At 43.1% G+C, this 23,623-nt stretch overlaps 1 protein-coding gene across 1 annotated transcript in view; it reads left to right on the top strand.

Annotated features, from left to right (window-relative positions):
- GIPC1 (GIPC PDZ domain containing family member 1) overlaps positions 1-23,623 on the top strand; it is a 60,444-nt gene that overhangs the window by 5,577 nt on the left and 31,244 nt on the right. Inside the window, exons 2-4 of the mRNA XM_060240710.1 lie at positions 5,540-5,872; positions 6,156-6,341; positions 13,782-13,962. Of these exons, the coding sequence (XP_060096693.1) occupies positions 5,591-5,872; positions 6,156-6,341; positions 13,782-13,962 (649 nt within the window). The 5' untranslated portion in view covers positions 5,540-5,590. The remainder of the gene's footprint in view (positions 1-5,539; positions 5,873-6,155; positions 6,342-13,781; positions 13,963-23,623) is intronic.

Here is a 23,623-nt window from a genome sequence, read left to right as displayed (position 1 = left end):
GACACTTATTTTCATGGATAAGGAACATTTCAGACTCTAGAGTACACTTCCCGGTTGCTTAGCTTAGACTGTGCTTCGTTGTAGAGTAGGTCACAAAGTTTGGCTGATTTCCCTGGCTGTCCCGCCCGGTAGGGAACACCCTGTATCCAGTTTCTCTGCTCTGAACGGACTTGCAAGAGCACACTCCACCCTGATTCCTGAATGGAGACATTGGAGGCCGTACCTGTGCTTTTCACTGGTGTGTTCTCACAGCCTGGTTGTGGGATATGTATAGTCAAAAGAAATGTGCTTTGTGTTACGACAATTATTCCAGCATCCTCCTTTCTAGGTTCAGTAGGTAAAGGGACATTATTTTTATTGTGAGCAGGGTGGATTTGATTTAAATCACAATTAAATCACTAGTCAGTAAGACTGGATTTAAATCATAGTTTTCTACATAAAGACTCATTTTTGCTGGTATAACCTTAATATTCACAATTAGATGAAGATTTCATTTTTAGAATAACAACTGTTCATATTAGTTTTATAGTCATATAAAACTATTGATTTTTAATACTATTGGAAACACATTATAGATAGGTAATTATAAAATTATTGTGAGGTGAATTATCTCCAGTTTAATAGATTTGGACAACTTTTCTGCTGTACTTTATTGGAAGGAGAAAAATAAGCATTACCTTAATAATAACAATTTAAATGTTTTTATTCAACTAAAATAATAACATTATAGCATATGTTTGCTTAAACATCCATGTTTGTTAACTGATGTGGTATTTCAAAAACTTAAACTGTTAGCCCATCCTACACATGAAAAACTTAAATACTGTCCTCTTTAGCTCACTCGTCATCTTCATCTCTTTCTTTGTTCATAATCTGGAAAAGAAAAACAAGCTTTCCTGCTTTGTTGAGTCCCAAACGATTTCTCAGTTTAGAATGAATGAGTCCAAAGGAAGAGAATATTCTTTCTATGCCTTCAGAAGCTACTGCTGTTAAAAGTGAAATCCTTATTTGAATAGTCTCTAAATCCAAGTGCTTAAGTGACTTCCACCAGTCCACTGGTGTTACTTTCTTTAAAACATCTTCAGCAAACATATATTTCTTGAATGGTTCCCCCTTAGCACTGAAGTTTATTAAAGTTGGCATTACAGATGGATGATTGCTGGATACCCATGTCATAGCTAACTCCTCTTCCTCAGCACTTAAGTTTTGACCCTGGTACAGCATATTGACAATATCTGCCAGAAAATGAGCTGGAGTCAGTGCTTGTCCCATTCGTTTTTTTGATGCTTTTTTAATTCTGTCAATGTGTAGTTCTGTTTTTAAGTACTCACTTAGTTCCTTCCAAATTTCAACAGCATCAGCAATAAAACAGCTATTTTCCTGTATTTTGTTTAAAGCTTCAGAAATGGGTTTCAGGATGCTCAGCATATGTTCAACATTTCTCTTAAGCCCAATGCTGAGGATTTTGGCCGTGACAGTGCCATCTATTTTATCTCAATTTTGTTCACAAATTGCCATCAGAATAGGCCAGTTCTTGATAATACTGCTCAAAACAGTCCACCACAGAGTTCCATCTAACATCTTGTGGGAGCGTTAGCTTGGTTCCACGTAAAATGATTGTTACGGAAGTATTTAGCAATATCAACAACATTAGACTTTATTTCGGGAACACTGAAGTCTTTGGCTAGGAGGTACGGCAAATGAGCACTGCAACCCTATGTTATTAGCTTTGTATTCCCTTCCTGCTCTTCTAAGTTCTTCTCATCTTGGATACATCTGCAGCATTGTTTGTGACCAAACTGCGTACTAGACATCTGAATTTTTTTTCACATGTTGTTATAGCTTTTGCTGGCTCTTCTTGTAAGTATTCTGCTGTGTGTGCATTTCCTGACGTATCAATTGTTTGTGCAAGGAAGACTTTCCCTTCTTCTGTTGTTATACAAGCGCAACTGGATCATTGTGGACATTACTCCACCCATCAAGACTTAGGTTAACAATTTTACCCTCCAGAGCTGTTGCACATTGCTCCATTTCTCTATCACACACTTTATCCAGCAGTTTCCCTGCAACATCTGCTCTGCTGGGTGGACTGTATCCTGGTCTCAGTGACTGAACCATATTAATGAAGTGTGGGTTCTCAGTCAGACGGAAAGACGAGTTTGTTGCATAAACAAACTGGGCAGTTTTTTAGTCAATTAACTCTTTTTCTAATCTGCTGGTTTAATCAAAAACGTATCTATGGTGGTTCCAGGAGGGAAGGGTTTTTTCTTTCTTTTAGGTGATAAACTGCGGGTGTCTGATGATGATGTCTGTGGTGCAACTGGAATACTATCCTGGATAGATAACTCTGAAACTGTAGAACAGGAGGAGGGTGATCTTGAAGGTGGAGAGCTTCCAGAATCCTTAGTGTTGAAGATGAATTCCCCTGAACAACAACAAAAAAATCAATGCTGTTATTTTATTATTTATACAATTTCTGCTTATTGTATTCATTGCTATGCAGCACTTCCCAAAAAGGAATATTTGCTTTTCTTCATAACTGTATCAAAGTGACAGTAACATGCAGTAATAATAAGAAATATAATTTTGCTCAAACATGACAATTCAAGGCACTCTTTAAGAAATATGATTAAATAAAAACGTTTACCAACCTGAAGATCCTGCCTGTTCAAACATGTTTCTGTTGTCATCTTCATCATAGCACTTCTCATGACGTTGCCTCATTTAGGCCTCCAGTTTCTTTGTTGCCAATTTCTTTGTTGCAGTGTTTGCATTTTGAACACATGCCTGCCTGCCTTACCAATAGGTAGAGGAATGTCATTAAAATATTCCCAAACTGGGTCTCTTTTACGCCCTGTTGCCATTATAAGTTTTCTCCTCCAGGGAAGGAATAGCGTGATAAACCTTGGGTTATACACACAAAAGATCCAAAGTCTTGTAGAGTATTTTGCTCAAAAAGTTTCACTTCCATTTTTATTGCTTGCCCCTCCCTCCTCATGCTTAAGTTTCTTCTTGTGCAAATCTATTCCACTCCGAGCATTCTTTTTCTATTCATTGAACTTTTTGAAACTTAGCACTTAAGGGGTTGATTCTGTGTACATAGGTTTGTAGAACAATGAGATGAAGGTCTTTTTCTCAACTCTGTTCATTTTATAACATTTTTGCTGTGTAGAAGAGGCATGTGATCTCTGCAGACACAAATTACAGTTGTGAGAACTGCCAAACCAGGCATCTGTGTTCTGTGATAATATCTTGTAGACGGAGAAACTGCCCAGTAATCTTACAGAAACCTCTGGAAGAGCATCACATTGTGAATGGATTAATAGGATTAATTTATTACCAAAAAATTTAAACATTGCATGAATATTCAGCCTTATGCTTCAGAATTAAAAACTAATCCTTATTTATTTATTTATTTAGAATTTATATCCCGCCCTTCCCACGAGTGGCTCAGGGCGGCTTCCAACAATAGATCCCACATAACAATAGGCAGTAATTAAACATGTGAGGGAATAATAATTAAAACAGATAAAACAGATAAAACTCTAAAAATTAATAAATATTCAAGTATATATAAAGGCAATCTGGCAAGGTACTCAAGCTAGGTATAGGCTAGCCGGAAGAGGGTCGTCTTACAGGCCCTGCGGAATTGAACAAGGTCCCGCAGGGCCCTCACCTCCTCCGGCAGCTGATTCCACCATGTAGGGGCCATAACAGAGAAAGCCCTTTCTCTGGTGGATTTCAAGCGGGCTTCTTTCGGCCCAGGGACAGTAAGGAGATTTTGTGTTCCCGACCTCAGTACTCTCTGGGGAACATGCGGGGATGTTTATCATTATTCCATCATTATTTCATGATGGAATAACCTTTGGATGATAAGATATTTTCCTCAAAAAAGCATTTTATTTAAAAAAATCCGATTTAAATTAAAAAAAATTGTTTTGTTTTTTTAAAAACCATTGATTTTTATCCACCCTGATTGTGAGATTTGTTTACAGTGTCTTGGACGGTGGGTGGCTGCAGGGTGGACTGGATTGAAATGATGACGCTAGTCAGTAAGATTCAATTTAAATCATGGTTTTCTACATAAAGGCTAATTCTTGCTGTCCTTAATATTTATAACCCAAATGAAGATTTTATTTTAGTATAATGATTTTTAAGGATAGTTTTAGTTATATAGATAGTTCACCTTGCAGTGATTTCATAACTATGTCCAGTTTAATAGGTTAATTATTCATATTTGGACAACTTTTCTGCTGTACTTTATTGAAGGATAAATATAATCATTAACCATAACCATTTAAATTGTTTTATTTAACCAAAACAGCAACATTATATAGCATATGTATTCTTGTGTTTCCTTACACTTCCATGAGGATACACTCATAAAGATCTCAAAATCTCTGGAGTATTCTGCTAAGTAAGCTTCACTTTCATTTGTACTGCTTGCCCCTCCCTCCTCACACTTAGCTCTTAAGATCTCTTCCACCCAAACAATCTTATATTCATTAGGGTTTGTAGAATCTTTCGGGATCAAGTGCCGTGTTCTACTGGAGTAGAACTCCAGTAGAACACGGCACTTGATCCCGAAAGATTCTACAAACCCTAATGATGTTACCAGCCGTGAAAACCTGAAATCTTTGATAATCTTATATTCATTGAACTTCTTGAAACTTAGCACTTTAGATTTAATGGGTTAATTCTGTGTGCATAGATTTGCAGAGGATCAATAGAACTGAGGTTTCTTAACTCTGTATGATTATTTTGTTGAAGAGGCATGTTAACTCTGCAGACACAAACTCCCTGCCCCCTCTGTTTGCCCTCCTTCTCTCGAACATGCTGATGTTCATGTCTTGTGGCTCCCAATCATCTGACGTTTATTCCATGTGGCTCTTACGTTAAACATGTTTGGCCACCCCCGAAAGAAATCCTTATTTCATAATGAATAACCTTTGGACTATATATGTATCTTAAATCAAAAACTACCTTTAAATAGATTTTTCCTCAAAAAGCAGTTTATTTTTTAAAAAATCCAATTTAAATTTAAAAAATCTTATTTAAATTTTTAAAAATCTGATTAAAACCCCCCTTACTGATTTTTATCCACTCTGGGTGGCTGTGATCCTGCAGTATTTAGTTTGTATTATTTGTACATATGTGCTTCCAGGTCCTACCAGCTTCATTTCCTTTTCAGGATATTGATATATCTCAAAGGACAACAGTAGATATTTGTGAGCAAACATGCTGATTTTTTGTATAAAAAATAATTGTAGGTTATTTGCAAAGCTGCTACTCTTGGCTGCTTATCAACTTAGTAATTCTGACCTGATCTGGAGGTTGTTTTCTCCTGATAAGAAATTCTCTAGCCCCTTCTATCTCATATTCCTCTCTTCTTTACCTGGGCATCATATTCAAAAGAACTTCCTGGAAGTGAAATAAACATCCCTTCCAACGCCTGTCTGTCCTTAACATTCATTTTGTAACCTGTTTTTCATTTTGAATGTCCTACTAAATTTCTGTCTGCCATCCCTTCTGCCTCTAGGTCCATATATTGGCTGACTGACCTTCCCGGCTGACTGGCCACATCACCCTCATGCCACTTGGACTAGGACGTCGGAAGAAGGCCCCACCACTGGTGGAGAATGAGGAAGCTGAGCCCATTCGGAGTGGCCTGGGTGGGGTGGGGGTAGGTGGTGTTAGTGGTGTGGCTGCTCTTCAGCCTGGCCTTCCCCCACCACCAGCCAACCTCCGCCCCCGCCTTGTTTTCCATACTCAGCTGGCCCATGGCAGTCCCACTGGCCGGATTGAGGGCTTCACCAATGTTAAGGAATTGTACAGCAAAATTGCCGAAGCCTTCAAAATCTCACCACTTGAGGTAAGCACAGAACTTGCTTTTTCCTGATAATGTGCACTCAGTTCCAAGAAAATTGTGTGCAGTGTCAGGCTCCATGGAGTGGCACCACACTTTAGATGGGTTTGGAGTGGTGAACTGATTGTGTTTAGGGAAATAAAGCTTGAGGTTGGTTCCCCAAAACATTCAAGAACTGAGGGGCAACCAGGAGTGCAGTTCCAGGTAAGTATTACCTGGAGAAGCAGTTAAAAGCAATCAGGAAATGTTTAGCATCAGGTTCTCACACTTCTTTCTTGATGCTCCCTAGGTGATGTTTTGCACCTTAAATACCCATAAAGTGGACATGGACAAGCTTTTGGGTGGCCAAATTGGCCTGGAAGATTTCATCTTTGCTCACACAAAGGGCCAGAGGAAAGAGGTTGAGGTTTTCAAGTCTGAGGAGGCGCTGGGCCTGACCATCACAGACAATGGTGCTGGCTATGCTTTTATCAAGGTATTTTGGGATAAATCCTGTTTGGGCTCTCTCCTATGGAATTCTTGCCTTCTGTTGCAAACTCTCTCTCCCCCCCCCCCCATGTGTGCCATTTGCTCCTGTCCAGTCATCCTTTGCCACTTGCATATTTTGCTTTTTCACACAGAGACTCTTTACTCTGCAGGGTAGCTGTTGCCTCCTGGTCCAGTCTTCCTCCTTGGTTTCCTTTCTGTAAACTGCCTAGAGTAAGTGGAGGGACATGAGCACTGTCAGTTGCTGCTTTTTGTTGGCCTCCTGCTTCCTGAAGGGACTGGGGGGGGGCCGTGGTTGGAGGCTACTTGCTCAGAAGAACAGGGAAACAGAGAAGTGCTGCTTTTGCTTCCTGAGGGAGGAAAAGCTGTTGATGAGGGGCCTGGGAGGCTCCGTCTTTTGGGGAGGGCCTGGTCCTGCTTTCTAAATGGGGAAAGCAAGCAGCTGTGACCCTTTGCTGGTTCACAGTGGGGGTGGCTTATTGATAGTGGGGAGCCTGTGGAAGATGCCCTAGGCTGCCAGTCCTCTGACATCAGTATTGCTAATCCACATTTCTGAGCTGAGCTTCTTGACTGTTCTAAACTTGGAAGGGAGGGCATGTCTTTAAAAGTGTGAGCTTATGCTCACATATGATATATTCCTTGCAAGGACAGTCTGACCTGCCTACTCTACTGAATGATCACATAGCATTGTTATGTATTTCCTATACAAGAAGTATTATGACCAAGACAAATTTTTTCTTGCAGTGCAGTCCTGAAATGAATTATACTTTTCTAAGTACACTGAAGTCAGTGGGCTTACCGGAGTATAATTCAGTTTAGGACGTCAGTGTTGGTGGTATAAAGAGGAAAGACTTAGTAAATAAGTGTACCTCAAAAAGCAAAAGTGTTTGGGGCTTTCTTCTTTAAAATATAATAAAGATTTATAAAGTTATGAATACTGTAGAGAAAGTTACTAGAAAGAAATTTTTATCCTTCTGTCATAGAGGTTGGGTGTATCAGTGACTATTAGCCATGGTAATTAAATAAAACCTTTGGATTCCAATACAGAATGCTTCTGAATACCCAGTAGTGTGGAAGATTACTGTCTTCATGCACTGTTTTTTTCCCCTCAGAAGCACCTGGAGAAGCACAGTTGAAACTAGGATGGGAGACTAGATTAATTCCAGAAGGGTACCCATTTGTAGCAAAATAAAAACAAGTCCAGTGGTACCTTAAAGACTTTATTCCAGCGTGAGCTTTTTTTGAATTTTAGAGTGATGCAGCTGGATTGTTCTTTGGCCTTTGTACAAGAATTCCCAAGCACTTGTTTATTTATTAAAATATCCATATCCTGCCATTTATCATGGCCCGAGGTAGATTACAAATTACAATGAAAGAGAGAACAGTTTAAATTCTTCCTCTCTATAAATACCTGCAGTCTATATCTACCATCCTGGCAAATAAAATGATCTTGTGGCGCTGTCTGAAGATTTACAGGCAACCCAAAGTCCTTCATTTTGGAATCAACAATAAAGTTAACAAAAAAGCGGTGCTTATTTTACGTGCTTGAAAGCAGAATTTGAGCAGAATAGGGGGTACAATCTGGAATGCTTATTCCATTTATTATTTTTTTAATGGTCTGAGACAGTTGGAGAACAGATCAGTCTTTGACATTTTGCTTGGCACTGAGAATTGGAGCAGACTGACGTTCAAACTTATAACTGAAGCCATAAGATCTAAAAAATCTCTCTTGCTCTGAGCTGGGAATTTCCTAGATTCTGCCAAAGGCAGAAAAGAGCCTGTATGCGCATGTTTGCAAATTGCCTATCCCACCACAGATCATTTGAGGTGGAGTGGTCATAGAACTAAGAGATTGGGAAGGAATGCAGGCATTATGACATGAATCTGTACAAGTTTTAATGTGCCACAAGGAAACAAGAGTTCTAGAAACTTGTTAGGTCTAAAACAATGAAGGAGTTTTGGATTCTGCTTTAGTGGAAAGACCTAGACTCATGGAACAGCTATGCCCACTGAGCAGGCCTGCTTTGCTAGAGCCTTAATTTCTCTTTAGAGCCTTGTTATAGTGATCTTTTGGTACAGGTCCTGCATAAGCTAAGAATTTGCTAGCTGCAGTCTTGGAAATAATTACACATACTCTTTTTTCTTGGTTCTGAGCAGTAACAAGGACATAGAACTGAAATACTCATCCTGTAATAGAAGGGGGGGTTCCGTTTCAGTGAGAGAGGCAAGACAATAAATGAATAACTAAATAAAACAATCTGTTTATCAGTGGCTATGGTGACTAAATAGAACCTCCTTGTTCAGAAGCAGCAGCGACAGGGAGAGACTTTGGCCTTCATGCCCTGCTTGTAGGCCTTCTAGGGTCATCTGGTTGTCTCCAATATGGAATGGAATGCTACACCAAGTGGGCCACTGATTTGATCCAGCATGGATGTTCTTATGGTTAAATTAACAGCTATTCTCCAAAGGTTCGTTTGCCTTTCAGTCCTAGAGGAAGTGAGTATGTGTTGCCACAGGGTGATGTGAGGGAGGGGTTGTGGCCTTGTAAAAACAACACTGCAGTGTTTATTGTTTAACATGAGGCTTTGCTGTTCTTGTCACAAGGCACTGTAGAACAGAAGTCTCCTTACCATTGCCTATGCAGTCCCATACCAAATGAAACAGTCTCTGAAGGCTCTCCAAACCAACACTGTCTGGTTGCTTTGGTTTCAACAGAAGTGAAAGTCTGTTGTCAGTAAACTTTTCTATGGTTCTCATCGCCTCCTTTTATATTTTATTCCAGGAGTCTACACATCCTGATGGATTCTTAGAACCAGGAACTGTGTACCCCTTTTGTATACTTAATTCACATTGTGATTATGCCATGCTATCGGGATTGCAGTACAAACACGCATGTGCATACACACACAAATCTTTTTAACACTCCATTGTCTTAGTAAATGCTTCATTGTTACAGTAAAACCCCGACAAAAATAAATCTTTTACCCAAGGAAAAGGAATGCTAGTTTTTTAGCACAGATTATTTGCTTGGGAAACAAGTTAAGAAAGAGGCGGATTCAGGAGCTTAGTATCTGCAGTGGCTTCAGAAGACACCGGTAAAAGCTTTGATCCCCAGGGCTTGATGGTGCAGGTTCTTTGATTCCGAAGTGTTGCTGTTTTGCTGAGCTGCTTCCAGGAGTACAAGTTTGCCTGGTGGGGTGTGGCTTATGCCTCCTTGCAAGGTATTTGAGAACCTGCTTCTGCAGGAAACAGGATGCCAGACTGGTTGAGCTGCTGCTTGCATCCACTGTGAATAAATTAGAAATATAATTATGATTCAGCAGATCTCAAAGAAGTGTTGCAGGCTCAGCACTTCAGCAGAGGGAACATGCAATGGATCTTCGTAGTTTTGAATCATGTTCTTAAAACCCTGCCACTGAGTGCTTTTGTCTGTTTTGCTCATGTGGGTTAAAAAAACCTTGCTTTCCTGCTCAGCCTTTTTTGAGAGTTAGAGAGGCTCTTGCTGTGGATCACCCTGTGGTGGATCCCAAGACCAAAACGAGCAGAAAGGGATGGGACTGAAATATGAATACTGAACACTCAAGTTCACTTCTTTGGTATGTGGCCTGGCTGTGTAAAAGGGAGTTAGTCCTGACGCACTTCAGCTTTAAGTGAGGCAAAACACTCCTTGGCAAGTTGATGGACTGGTCTAAGCATACTGTTTGCTTTACTTATAGAAGAAGCCTGCAGATTTATACCCCGCCCTTCTCTCTGAATCAGAGTCTCAGAGTGGCTCACAATCTCCTTTGTCTCCCCCTGTGAGGTAGGTGGGGCTGAGAGCTCTCTCACAGAAGCTGCCCTTTCAAGGACAACTCTTGCAAGAGCTATGGCTGTGTCACGACTTGGGGGTCTTACCAATTGCTGCCCCCATTCTGGGTTAAGGGTTCCCCTTGAGAAGGCCCAGAGTTCCCTCCCAAGCCCTTCAGGCCTCCTGTAGCTTAGGCCAAATAATAGGCGTGAGGACCAGGCAGAGTGAACAACAACAAAAAGGTTTTATTTTAAAAGAGAGGTTCAGTGCAACATAAACAAGGTGCATTAAAGAGTAAACGGGTAAAGGGAAAATAAACAAATGCCCTAACGTGTCTCCTTGCCACTCAATCGGGGATAGAGGGGATCCTGGGAAATGTAGGCTCTTCCCAGTACTCCTAAGCAGGCTTCCCTGGGGCCTGCAGGCCTCGCTAGGCCCAGGATCATGACACCCCCTCCTAGACCAAATAATGGGGTCTGGCAATCTAGATCCCCATCGATGAGGTCTACCCAAAATGGGGTTGCCTTAGAAAACCCACCATTAAACATTAATACATACAAATAAGCAATAGAAACCAATTATACACGATATAGAGATTAATAAACAGTCTTTAGCTCAGGAGCTTAGGGTTGGTGAGTTTGGCTGCCTGTAGCCACCTCCCTCTACAATTTCCACAACCCATGAAGCGGGTTTCTTCGCAGTAGCAGTCTGCATCTTCTCCCTCTTGTCAAGTGGGCACCAGGCTTCACAGAACCTTCCCTAGGAACTGCTTTCTCTAGTCCCACCACCCAACCATCCACTTTATGTGGGACAGCTGCCAGTGCAGCATTTGCCTCCTGGCAAGAATAGGTCACAAACCCAAACCCACAGGAACGTTTTGTCTAGGGATCTCACTACCACAAAGTCAGTGAGTGTGCCCCAGGTTTCAGAGCGTTCCCTCAAACTGTCCTCAGTAGTCTGAAAGCTCAGGCCACCAACAAATAGTTTCCTCAGCTGTTCTGGTTCCTTAAAACCTTGTCTCTGTGAAGATCTCTTGTGGCACTTTGCAGTTTTCCTCTTCTCCGTCCAATCCACTCCAGGAGAGTGTTTGGATTCAGTTGCTTTCTTCTGCCAAATCCTCCCCTACAAACATAGCCACAGGGTTGTGGTCATATACAGCAACTTTCCATGTTCCATTCCACCCCTCATATTGGATGGGTATTCTGGCCACTGGAAGGGCAACTCCTCCAACTTCATTGATGCGCAGCACCTTCCTTCCCTCAGCTGGGATGAAATACTTTGGGTCCACAAGAAAATGATGGACAGATGTCAAAAGGGAAGCAGTGTCTCACTAGGCTATCACACCATGCCCATCCACAGTCACTTCCCTGCGGTGACACAGAGGAATACACAGTGGGTCCAGGCCCCATTGGAATCATGTGGAATGCCACAGTACTGGTAGATTTTGGGCACTGGCTCTGGATATGCCCGAACTCGTTGCAGGAAAAACAGCAGGGTACCTTATCTCCATTTGGCAGCTTCAGACCTGCGCCTGTAGGCTGTTGCTGGGACAGTTCTTCCTTCCCTTCAGACTTCTCGGCATCAGGGACAGGAGGGAGCTTTGGGCTTTCCTTTGGGCGCCAATCACAACTGGTGCTGGGTCTCCACCCTTCATATGCCTCAGCCAGGTGGTCTGCCCACTGTCCAGCTTCTTTAATGGTGAAAGGGCTCTTGTCAATCAATGGGCATCTAATGTGCTCAGGAATGAGAGTCAAGAACCGATCAATGCACATTAGAGCTTTCACATCATCTAGGATCTTGGCACCAGCTACTTCAAGCCATAGGCCTTCCCCAGCCTATACATTAATTGTGAGTAGGACTCCTTGGGTTCAGGTTTCACTTCCTTGAACCTCTTGTGGCCTCCTCCTTTGGAGAACCCCACCCTCTCACGCATTCTCTGTTTAAACAGCTTGCAGTCTGACCTCTTCACCTTCCATCTGCCCAGACACTGAAGCCAGAATTCCACTTCGCTGGGGTCTCAACTTCTCCATATACACTTCTGGGGGAAGCTTGTAGTCCATGCAAACTTGCTAAAAGTTTTGCAGAAATGCTTGTATAAAGGGTACTTCCGCCTGTCCCCTTGCACAGCAGCATCTGGAGGAAGCAGCCCTTTTCCAATTTTCACAAGTTCAATCTCGTGCCAGCTTCATTTTTTCCAGCTCATTTTAGCTGCATTCTCTTGCTTTTGCAGCTCTATCCTGGTTGTATTCTCTTCAATTTTTGCATCCTTTCTTTCTCTAGCTCTACCTCGAGTCTGGCTCTCTCAAGGTCTGCCTGCTTAAGTTGCAGTTGGAGACACGAGGCCTCTTCACTCGGGAATGCCATCTGGTGTTTTCTTCTCAGACATCAGACCAACAGCTCCTGTTTGGGTCTTTCGTTCTAGGGACAGGAGTGTCCTCTGGCTTCTCTTTCCCAGACCGGAGGAGCATACACTATCTAGCCTCACTATCCAGTTGACCCGAGAGCTAGAAAATAAAGAAAATACCCTTTCACCACCTTTATTAGACCTTCAGAAAATGTGGCTTCCTTAAGCCAGGAGCCCCCCCCCTCCCCCCAAAAGGCCAAATGGCACTCTGCCTCACCAGGGTACAAAACTAGTCCATCCCACCACTGCAGCCACCATGTCACGACTCAGGAGGGTATTACCAATTGCTGCCACCACTCTGGGTTAAGGGTTCCCCTTGAGAAGACCCACAGTATCCTCCCAAGCCCTTCAGGCCTCCTGTAGCTTAGGCCAAATAATAGGCATGAGGACCAGGGAGAGTGAACAACAAAAAGGTTTTATTTTAAAAGAGAGGTTCAGTGCAACATAAACGAACAAGGTGCATTAAAGAGTAAAGGGGTGAAGGGAAAATAAACAAATGCCCTAACGCGTCTCTCTGTACAGTCCCTACTGTCTCAGTCAGACCTGGGCCTACTCACCCTTTCTCTAAGGGCAAGGGTCTCTTCCTTGCAGCAGCCTTCCTCAACTCTGCCTTCTAGGAAAAGAACACCCCCTTCCTGGGCTTGGCCCTTTTATCTCCTCCTCCCAGGCCCCACCCCTCTCTTGGCCAGTTTTCCTCCAAAAACCCTTGTCACTCAATCAGGGGTAGAGGGGATCCTGGGAAATGTAGGCTCTTCCCAGTACTCCTAAGTAGGCTTCCCTGGGGCCCAGGATCATGACAGGCTGATCCAACGCCATTCCAGCAGATGCAACCGGAGGAGTGGGGAATCAAACCGGGTTCTCCCAGATAAAAGTCCACACACTTAACCACTACACCAAACTGGCTCTGTCAGTTTGTCAAATATTAGAAAAGCACCTTAGACAAGGATTATGTCGCCATTGACCTGATATATCATGAACTTCTTTCCACCATGTGCTCATCTGTTCCTTCCTTTAAGGCAAGTTGACAGTTGTCAGTCATACAGGGAAAGAGTCATAATTCTGGAATGAGTGAGTAGACCAGAGTCAAGTAGGAGATTGATTCCACTGCAATTCAGTTCATCCTCTCATTCATGACCAGATTGCCTTCTGAAGTTCCCAAGGTAGGAAGGAGGTGACCTAGATCAGGAAGCAACTAGGCTTGCAGATTCAGAGTGACTCTTCCCATATGTTACCGGCAGAGAATCAAGGAAGGCAGCGTTATAGACCGGATTCAAGTCATCAACGTTGGGGACATGATCGAGTCCATCAATGGTCAGAGCCTCATCGGGTGCCGGCATTACGAGGTTGCCAAAATGCTGAAGGATTTGCCCAAGGGCCGCACTTTTATAATGAAGCTCACCGAGCCCCGGAAGGCTTTTGGTAAGTGGACACAGCCAGTTCTGTGGTTTGTCTGTGGGTTGTTAGGAAGCATAACATTTGAACCTCTTTTCTAATGGGGCCGGCTCCAGGTTGTTTCAGGTAAAGGCACAGTTAATTAGGAGCTACAATGTGCTGTTTCTCCCATTCACTGTTTTCAGAGGGTTCAGAGTTCTTTAACTTATGTGAAATCTGACTTAGCCCTCAATATTATGCCAAGCCTCCCCGAATTTGGTTATTATTGAACAGGATTTATTGAGTCAATTTCCAAATTAAAACTAACTTCCAGCCAAAAATGCAGCTTGTTTTGCTAACCTCTTTCTAAGCCTATTCATCTCAGAATTTTTCACAGGCTTCCAATTTCAAAAACTTTAATTCTCAGCATTAGCATCCTTCAAGAACTCACTCATTGGTATAAATAACAGGAATGTGAAATGACAAAGAAGAAAAATCTAAGTTGCACACATCACTTGGGATAAGGCATAGCTATCTGTCCCTAACGAAGAGAATCACTGAATTTTATGGACCTTTTCTAAGCAGGTGGATGATTATTTTAAAGGGGAACAACTGCTAATATTTGGTAGTGTTAACATTTTATAACATCCCTCTATTGTTGTCGTCTACCAGCAGGTAAAGACTTCGTTGTTTTGTGTGGCTTAACCAAATTATGGTTATTCTCTCTCCCCCCCCCCCCCCCCGTTTCGATATTATGCAGGTTTCTATTTTTTATTGAATTTTACATATACCTTGTTTTAGACGTTGTAATATTGAAATATTTTGACATTCACTACCTTGGGGACATAGAGATGTTTATGTAAATAAACACCTTGGGAGAAAGTGGTTTCCTCTCACTGCACATTCAAGTCACGCAGAGCACAATGCTATGTGCAAAACGATAGCCACAGAACAAATCACATCTATAACTAACATCAATATTCAGCTAGGTTCCTGTGAAGAGTATGGATTGTGTTATTTACTGTATCCCAGCCGCTTTCCATTATGGAATTCCAGGTGGCATCCATGGGGTTCCCGGAAGGTCTTCAGTCTGAGCACTGACCAGATCTATACCTGCACAGCTTCACCATGGTTGCGCATCATGTGCCTTCCAGCCATATCCTGGGATTAGATGGACTGAGAGAGGTGCATGTGTGCTTTTGATTCAGTTGGCAAACTACCTGGACCAAAGGAGCTGCCGGCTTTCTGTTGATTCAGGGATCTCATTGAATTGGCTTGGTATGGGGAAGGCTTGCCCTCTTGGGTATATTGTCCACATATACATATTAAGATTATGAATGCATAATTTACACAGTTTGTTTTTTCTCAGCACAGAATTTGAATTACATGAGTACGGATGCACCCTAGTGTGCATTTGAGAAACTGTAAGAGGGCAGGATACTTCCACAGGTAAAAATGGAATCCCGTGCAGATCATCTCCTTTCTTGGTTCTCCAGGCAGGAAGAGATGGGGCATGGGACAAAAAGTGTGCTGAATGCAGAATGTAGCTTTCTAAACAGAATCAGGTTTCCAGTGATTGGGGATGGGGTGAGAGTGCCTTCTGTATTTCTTTGCCTCCTTCCATAAATAGCAAAGCCAGAATACGTTGTGTGCAGTAGTTTTAGAATGCAGAATAGATTATGCATAGTAAGAGAAATGGTGCAGGCTATTGTCAAGTCCCCGGACTTTTAGTTCACACACACTCAAGGATCATTCAGTAGTTCTTTATTACGATACTGAAACCTCGGGGCAAGAGGCTCCTTGCGAAAACGGACAATGGCGAGAACACATCCCCTCATATACCTTCGGTTAGCTGTGACATTTCAAAGCAAAAGTGCCAAGCTGTCCGTCCCTTCCCCCACAGTTACATTCCCCATGTACTCCAAGCAGGTGCAAATATAATTGCTGGGAACCGGACACTGACAGTGGCTCCTTCAGAGCGATAGGCAGAGCGATACTTGTGCTTGTTACTAAAGAGAGATAGCAATAGTAGGCAGAAGGAATGCAAGCAAAAGTCAGGTCTAAGGTTACTACACACTGGGCCACAATAAACAATGGCAAGAGACCCTCTTGACAGCTATTCAATATCATTTGTGCAATTCATTTTTCTCAGCACAGAATTTGGATTGCATGAGTACCGATTAGTTTTTCGTTTGCACCACTCTGACAATAAGCATGTCCTTAAGACTTGCCTGTTGTGTTATAAACTGACCAGTAGATGCTGCTGCATCTCATCAGCAGTTAACTTTAACAAGATAGTACGCAAACTTCGATTTGCAGAAGGTTCTCTTGCTATCTTAGCTATGGCAGAAGGCACAAGTAGGTGGCTGTAATTTCCCTGTCTTTTTCATGAGCAGAGTGAAGGCTTAAGCAACAGCTGGGGTTTAAACAGCACTATGTCTTTGGTTTACTTTGTTATATTGCTAATCTCAGATGTGATACATCTTGAGTAAAGCTCTGAACAAAATGGTGACTGAGGTTGGGCTTTGTATTCCTTACCTTACTTGAATATTAAACAAGTCTTGCATTTGCAAAATTCATCTCCCCAACAATTATGGATAGCAGCTCAGTGGAAAAGGCATCTATCAATGAAACAAATAATGTAGTTTATATTTTTATTATTCCAGTAGGAACCCATGAGCTACACAGATCGAGAATTGCATACATATAATCTGCACCATACTGTTTGCAAGGTAGTTGAGGGGGTTTTCACGCGTGACAAAAGTGCTGTTTGCATTTACCACTTCTGCCAAGCAAAATTGAAATGGAAAGCCTGATTCTAAGGGCCATTGCAGTGTCATCTGATTTTTTTAAAGTACTATTTTCTGCTCTATACTGTGCATTACCAATCTTCATACTAGCCATCAGTGACTTTTGGGTGCTGTGTGAAAAGGCCTTGAGAAGCAGCCAGGTTGTGGCTCGCGTCCAGGGCAGTTTGAAGCTGTGACACAGCAGCCTCCTCTCAACCAGCAGAGGTCAGAGTGGCAGGAGCTCAGTTCCACCAGATCAAATCTCTGCTGAGAGGGAAATGCTTCAGAACACATTCTGGGTTCTGTTGGGCCCATGGATCCAGTCAGGAAAGGTTTCTCTGTCAAGATGCCTTGAGGGGAAGGATTCTGTATTTAGTTGGCATAAAAAGGGAGCTCTGGCAATTGGAAGGGAAGGAGGATGTGAAAGTTGTACACAGGTGCCTAGAGGAGTGCTGAGGAAGGGAGATACATGCAGCAGAACTGCTGCCTGACTGCCCAACCAGGAGGAGACATGCTGGAAGCACTGTATCAAGATCACGCGCTAAGCTTGGCATATCTCATCTCCTGAAATTATAAATCCAGATGGGCAACCATGTTGGTCTGAAGAACAAAGCAGGAGTCAAGTAGCACCTTTTAAGACCGCCTGGTGGTCATACAGCAGGGGTGGGGAACATCTGGTCCGAGGGCCATTTACGGCCCTCGAGATCACTTGGTCTGGTCCTCTGGAATTGCTGGGCTGAACCAAGCCATGTGGCTGCCTCCCTGGGGCCCGGCTGGTGAGGATTGTGGGGCCCAGCCACGCTGTGCAGTGGCTTTCCCCGGGGCCTGGCTGGCCAGCAGGGATTGCGGGGCCCAGCCACACTGCGCGGCAGCCTCCCTGAAGCCTGGCCAGCCAGCCAAAATCACTGCAGGGCCTAGAAAAGTCACTGTCACAGTTCTGGTAAGTTCCCCCTCATTTATTTCCCTTTCTTTCAATTTCTTCCCCACATTTCATTATTTTCCTTCTCCCCTTTATTTCCCTTTTTCCCATTTCTTCCTCCTATTTCTTTATTTCCTTTTCTTCTTCCCTTTCTTTCCCTTTCTTCCCCCCATTTCTATATTTTCCTTTATTATCTTTTCTTCCCTCTGTTTCATTTCTCTTTCTTCTCCCCATTTCTTTTTTCCATTTCTCCCCCTCTCCCCCCCCCCTTTCTCTCTCTCTCTGTGGAGCCTGAGTGGTGGGCACTGTGAAGGACTGTTGCTGGGGGATGTGGGTGCCTTTAAAGGTCTGCTGGGAGCAGCTGCAGTTTCCACATGAAAGGAGGCAGGGAGGGAGGGGTAGCAGGGGTGGGCCGTGGGAACCAGTTACCACCAGTTCAATTTGCACTTGATTATCCCAGATGGTGCGGCCTAATATGCTGATGAGTGTGTGACCTAATATACTAATAGTAGGGGATAGGATCTAATATCTAATGGGTTTCTGCTGGTTTTTTTCTACAAAAAAAATCCTTGGACCTAGGCATTTACCTAGGGCGGTGTGCCAGGGTGTATGTGTGTGTCAGTGTGCCAAATTAGGCTCTCCCCACATGACTTCAAGTAGAAAAACAATTATTTGCATTAATTTTGTCGACCTGAATCATTCTCCCTTGCACTGTTTTTTAAGTTGATTATTTTTTTTGGCCCGCAAATGATGTTATACATATCAAAATGGCCCTCAGCAGAAAAAAGGTTTCCCACCTCTGTATACAGGATGTCTTCAAACCCTGTTACTAAGCATCTTTCATGGCCTTTGGTATTCTGTTTAGCAGAGAGAAGTTTGTCTCAAGATCACTATGTTGGGTGATCATCCAACAAACATGTGAATTCTGGCCTCCTCATGTACCTGCTATGCATGATGTTTCTTCCTCCTTCCCAGAATAAGTCCCAAGAATTACAGTTCCCAAAGACATTACATTCCTTGCTCTTTGCACTACTTTATCCATCATTTCACCCTGCCTCTGCACATTCTTCCTTCCCCCTTGAGTGACTCACTGGACAGTTCTGGGAAGGATTATGATTTTCTGCTTTCCAAGTTATTTTCTCCTTGGCTACAGCTGCTGTGCACGGGTCTGTGCTTCATTCCCCCCTTTCATATTCACTGCTGTATTAATATTAGAATTATAAAATTATAGAGTTGGAAGGGACCTCCAGGGTCATCTAGTCCAATCCCCTGCACAATGCAGGAAATTCACTAGTACCTCTCCTCGCACTCTCAGTAACCCCTGTTCCATGCCCAGAAGATGGCAGAAAACTTCCAGGATCCCTGGCAAAACCGGCCAGGAGCAAAATTGCTGCCTGGCCCCAAGGTGGCAATCAGCTTTTCCCTAAGCACTTAAGAAAGGGCCGTGAGAACAAAGCAGTGATGCAACCCTTCCTGCTCTTCTACTCATGATCTGCCTAAGTTCACAGAATCAGCATTGTGAATTAGCGCTTTAGGAATGGTTATGCTGAATTGAGTGCTAATGATGCTGACCTTGGCTTGGCTGACTAGAGAGAGCAAAACTGAGAATATTTCTTGTTAGATAGCTAGCTATTTAATAATGTATGTTGTTACTGTCTGTGTTCAAATATGTGGATATGATTAGTAATTCTGGGGCATAAACTGTTGAGTCATCTATTCTATATTATTTAGTGCTACCATGGTGCAGAGTGGTAAAGCTGCAGTACTGCAATCGGAGCCCTCTGTCAGCGAAGGGACACTGAAGTTTCAACAATGAACAGGCTTAGCTTTGTTGAAAACAAAGTTTCCGTTTATTGATTACAGCAATGCATTCCACTACGCAGGTTCATTGATACTAATAATGAAAGGGGTGCAAGCATGGGCATATAAGGATACACATCAAAGGATAAGGGTTTTAAATCATTTCCCACAATAAAACTGGGGCCTCTCTGTTGAGAAGAGCCAGGGCGCCTATCTGTTATCTCCCACCCACATAGCAGTCTCTCCTCCTCTGCAATGGCCTTGCTTGTCTCCTCGAGACTCCTGGGAACAGCTAGATGTTTTACACTTCAAAAGGCCTGCTGGCACTCTGACTTCCCCCCTCCCGGCCATCTCTCTCTAATACTATGGTTAGTGTAGCAAAAGGCATGGGGTTAGTTAGCAGTAAATAAACAGTTCAGGTCATAAAGCAAACGTCAATGTATACAAGCTGACACCCTCTGCTCACGACCTGAGTTCGATCCCAGCAAAAGCTGGTTCAGGTAGCCGGCTCCAGGTTGACTCAACCTGCCATCCTTCTGAGGTCGGTAAAATGAGTGTAGATGACTGGGGAAGGCAGTGGCAAACCACCCTGTAAAAAGTCTGCTGTGAAAATGTGAAAGCAACGTCACCCCAGAGTCAAAAACGACTGGTGCTTGCACAGGGACTACCTTTACCTTTACCAAGGTAACCCAGTGGTACAGTAGGCTGTAGTAGAAATTTCATCCAAGTATATCGTTGATATTTTGTGAATTTTTCTCACCACTTCTGAAATCTATCAATTTGAATTTGGTAATATTTTAGAATAATCATATTTTAAAAGTCAGCAGCTGGCAAGCATGTTGATTAAAAATAAAATGATGGGTCGGGATGGATGGCAAAAATCTATATAACAAATTCTTGGAACAGTTTGGGATCCTACTAAGAAGGAATGGAGGCAGAGCTTGCCTGTTGTGGGATAGCAGTAATGATGAGCTTGCCTGTTGGTTGAGGCTTAGTCTAAAAGGATAATGGCTTGAGTTTCTCCGTCTCAGTGTGTGTTGTGATGCTGTCCTCCTGCACCCCCATCCTGCATCCACAAGTATTCTTTTCATATTTTATACATGCTTCTAGTGTTCTCTCTAAGCTGAGCTAATGTGAGCTATCTCAGTTTTTTAGCCTTCAGCTCATACATTTTTGTCTTAGCTCAGGAAAAATGGTCCCAGAGCAAACTAATTTATGCAGGAGCTCACAACTCTAATGCCAGTAGCTCACAAAGTAGAATTTTTGCTCCCAAGACTCCACAGCTTAGAGGGAGTATTGCATGCTTCTTCACTGTCTTGCCTCATAGCTGCCAGGCTTCATCCTTCACGTTTAGCATGCTTAGGACACAGTTTAGACAGGGAGCCTCAGGTTGGGAGCAATGGAAGAATCTTTTGGAGCAGCTGCCCCAGGATTTTTGGAGAAGTCCTACATCTGCTTGCTTTGCTGGCTTGAACAAAGACTAAGCACCCATTACCATCTTATAATACAAATGCATTGATGGAGTGCCCCAGGGATCTGTCCTGGGACCTGTTTTGTTCAACATCTTTATCAATGATTTGGATGAAGGAATAGAGGGAATGCTTATTAGATTTGCAGACAATACTAAATTGGGAGGGCTTGCAAACACAGAAGAAGACAGAAACAGGATACAGGATGACCTGGACAGGCTGGAAAACTGGGCTAAAACCAATAAAATGAATTTTAACAGGGATAAATGTAAAGTTCTGCATTTAGATAGGAAAAATCCAATGCATGGTTATAGGATAGGGGAGACTTGTCTTAGCAGTAGTATGTGCGAAAAGGATCTAGGGGTCTTAGTGGATCATATGCTGAACATGAGTCAATAGTGTGATGCAGTGGCTAAAAAGGCAAATGCAATTTTGGGCTGTATCAACAGAAGTGTAGTGTCCAGATCATGTGATGTGATGGTATCTGCTCTGGTAAGACCTCACCTGGAGTATTGTGTTCAGTTTTGGGCACCACATTTTAAGAAGGATATAGACAAGCTGGAATAGGTCCAGAGGAGGGCGACGAAGATGGTGAGGGGTCTGGAGACCAAGTCCTATGAGGAAAGGTTGAAGGAGCTGGGGATGTTTAGCTTGGAGAGGAGACGGCTGAGAGGTGATATGATCACCATCTTCAAGTACTTGAAGGGCTGTCATATAGAAGATGGTGTGGAATTGTTTTCTGTGGCCCCAAAAGGCAGGACCAGAACCAATGGATTGAAATTAAATCAAAGAGTTTCCGGCTCAACATTAGGAAGAACTTCCTGACCGTTAGAGTGATTCCTCAGTGGAACAGACTTCCTCGGGAAGTGGTGGGTTCTCCTTCCTTGGAGGTTTTTCAGCAGAGGCTAGATGGCCATCTGACAGCAATGAGGATCCTGTGAATTTAGGGGGAGGTGTTTGTGAGTTTCCTGCATTGTGCAGGGGGTTGGACTAGATGACCCTAGAGGTCCCTTCCAATTCTATGATTCTTCTAGAACTTCTCTTGGTGTTTTAAACTGAGACTTAGATTACAGAATCCCAATCTTTTGTTGCAGCATTGGAGACAGGGGGATCTATGGAGCTTCCACCAACCCTAATTCTAGGTGTGTTCTTTGGCCCTGTCTAGTTCCCCTTCCTTATTCATATTTGTACGCCCATACAAGGTTGCTTAATGCATGGCCTGTAGGTGCTTGTTCTTCCTCTTCACCTAGCTGTTTCTTCAGGCTCTGTATTCCTCAGTAAGCCAAAGCTCTTCATTCAAGGTGATAAAATTATTAGCTGTTAGAGACCCAGCCAAGTCAGGCTTTGTTGCCCAGTTAGAAGGATCGTACTGTTCTTTGGAATGTCCCATGCTGGAGCTAGGGGGACAGAGACAGGAAATCTAATAAGAACAAGGCTTGAAACATCTGGGGCTACTACTCAACCTTGGGCCAAGTGCATGTCGCTGCTACATGAGACAGAACAACCAGATATTTTATTCACACTGTTTTGGGTTATGAATTTCTAGCTCTGTCGTGGGGAGCTATAAGAAGACTGTGAGCAACTGCTGAGGCTCATTTAGTGTCTTTATGTAACTGTGGGGTGCTTGGCTGCAGGAGGGAGTGGAACTGGACTTGGGCAAAGCCCCCCCACCCAATTGTGTTAATTAAAAACTGTTTATTAAAAAGGTTATTGATTGGTCTCTGAATACCCAAAATGGGCCTTGTGCTCCTGAACTAAGGCTAAGGCTGGCCAAGCTGGAGCATATTAGGAAGGCATACAGAGCAGAAGCCACTGCAGCAGAAGGAAGCTCATTCTGTATCCCTCTGTGAGAGGCAGTGAGATTTTACAGAAGCCATAGGTCAGTTGTGGCCAGATTTGTTAGGTTTCCCCTTCTTCTTCAATATAGATAGCATGCTAGTTTGCAAGGCAGGTCTGGTGTCTTCTTGCAGATACTTGATGTCTCTTGGCAGGAATGGAATGTCTAGAACAGTGGCTCTTCACATCAGAAGCACCAGTAACTAATGACCAGATAAGCACTGGATGTTATCAGCCCATCCCAAACCCAACCAGGGTATCTGGGGTCAGTTCAATGCCAAGGACGTGGCCCTCTCATTGCAGAACCTGCCTCTAGTGTTTGTGGGTCACCCTTCTTATAAATTGGGACAACTATGGAATTTGTCCATGATTCAGGTATGGTCCCTGCTTTATCGATCACTGTGAAGAGAGTCTCCAGAGGGGAAGCCCACCAGTCAGAATTGTTTGTAAATAATTCTGGTGGGAGTCCATCTGGGCCTGAGGCCTTCCCTGCCTTCAAATGATTGATTAGATTATTAATCTCATTAGGACTAACGGGGCCATTCAGGTAGATCAGGGGGAATTTGTTCTTGCTGATCAGATACAATGATCAGAGGGTCAAAAAATAAATGATGGAAATGGTCTATCCAGACCTTGGCAGGAATGGAATGTCCAGAACAGTGGCTCTTCACATCAGAAGCACCAGTAACTAATGACCAGAAAAGCTTACATTAGAGGCAGTAGAGGTGCTAATAAGTAAATCCCAGTTCTTAATAGAGAATTGTCTTTTCTTATGAGCCACTGTATCTTTAAGCTTATTTTTCAGTTCAAAGTAGCTCAGGGGGATATTAGCAGTGAGGCTGTTACGATAAGTGCGATATACTGCACGCAGTTGGCGTTTCAGTTTTTGGCATTCC

This window comes from Heteronotia binoei, chromosome 5 (assembly GCF_032191835.1).
Source record: "Heteronotia binoei isolate CCM8104 ecotype False Entrance Well chromosome 5, APGP_CSIRO_Hbin_v1, whole genome shotgun sequence".
Lineage (NCBI taxonomy): Eukaryota > Metazoa > Chordata > Lepidosauria > Squamata > Gekkonidae > Heteronotia > Heteronotia binoei.
This window is presented reverse-complemented; position numbering and strand designations above follow the sequence as displayed.